Source organism: Diaphorina citri, unplaced genomic scaffold, assembly GCF_000475195.1.
Source record: "Diaphorina citri unplaced genomic scaffold, Diaci psyllid genome assembly version 1.1 scaffold15141, whole genome shotgun sequence".
Lineage (NCBI taxonomy): Eukaryota > Metazoa > Arthropoda > Insecta > Hemiptera > Psyllidae > Diaphorina > Diaphorina citri.
Genome location: NW_007392505.1, coordinates 1 through 1187, shown reverse-complemented (window position 1 = coordinate 1187; position 1187 = coordinate 1). Strand labels below are relative to the sequence as shown.

Genomic DNA, 1187 nt, shown 5'->3' with positions numbered 1-1187 from the left:
CATCTTTTTAAACTAAAAAAAAAAAAAAAAAACGGATATTTCCAACCATTTCTCGATTTTGAAAATATGGACCGATTGCAATATTTTCATTACTAGTATAGCTCGCTATATTGTAGTAATAGAAAGTAAAAATCAGGATGACTGTCCAGAAATGAGTTTTGACAGCATGTTTGCACAATTGATAGGTATGGTTCGAATATTGGTCGCTTTTTTCCCTTGTTCTTACCGAGTTCTTAGTCCTCTTTCTGATAAAGCCTGGTTCACATTTCCAAATTTTAGGTGATGGTGTTCGTTCACGCCCGGAATGCCACAGGTCGCACAGCCAACACTCTCAAAGAGAAAGCCATGACCAAGAATCAGATTGAACTATTTGAACCCGAAGGCAGAGGAGTGAACACCAAGTTCAAAGTGCCGCACTTGCAATCCAAAGAATTGAATCAACTGCTCCAGTATGGGTTCGCCATACATCATGCTGGTCTACCTCGCTCTGACAGGTAAAATGATAGATAGATAATTAGATATATCGTTTTATTTGTAATAATACCCTGACGGCGCGGGCGTTTACAATCGTCAATAAATAATTATAAAGTTAGATATTTTATATATTGTATATAAAAAAAATATTGAACAAATAAAGCGAGATCTAAATTTCAATTTCAAGATTTTGAATTTAATTTTTCCATTTGTTTGTTCCGCCATAACTCTTTAACAGTTAGGTTGATTTTGAAATTAGAGGAAAATGTTCTTCAAAACCCTATACCCTTGATGAATGGAGTATGCCTGAAGGCATGTGATGTGTTCCAATCCACTCGACCTCTTATGTTCAAAACTTTATAAAAATTTAGCTGTTACTCATTACTTTTTGAGTCCTTTGGGAAAATTTTAATGTCACTCTAATCTCTGATAGATACATAACTGATGTGCATAATTTCCTGTCTTATTCTCAGAGATTTTGTGGAGAAGGCATTTGGATCGGGTGATATTAAAGTGTTAGTGTGTACTGCAACTCTGGCCTGGGGAGTAAACTTGCCCGCACATGCTGTCATTATTAAGGTAAGTACATGAATCCTTACTTTTAAGCTTCTGTTTTTATTTTGTACTTCACATTATGGTCCTTCAGGCCGGATTGTGTGAACTTCACATTTTGGTCCTTCAGGCCGGATTGTGTGAACTTCACATTTTGGTCC

General features: G+C 36.1%; 1 protein-coding gene across 1 annotated transcript; it reads left to right on the top strand.

The window, feature by feature from the left end:
- Positions 1–278: 278 nt before the first annotated feature.
- LOC103523089 (activating signal cointegrator 1 complex subunit 3-like) lies at positions 279–1053 on the top strand (the record flags this gene model as incomplete). Its single annotated transcript, XM_008488160.2, has 2 exons — positions 279–494; positions 948–1053. Coding segments are annotated over exons 1-2 (318 nt in total), but the record flags the coding sequence as incomplete, so codon positions are not given.
- Positions 1054–1187: the final 134 nt, after the last annotated feature.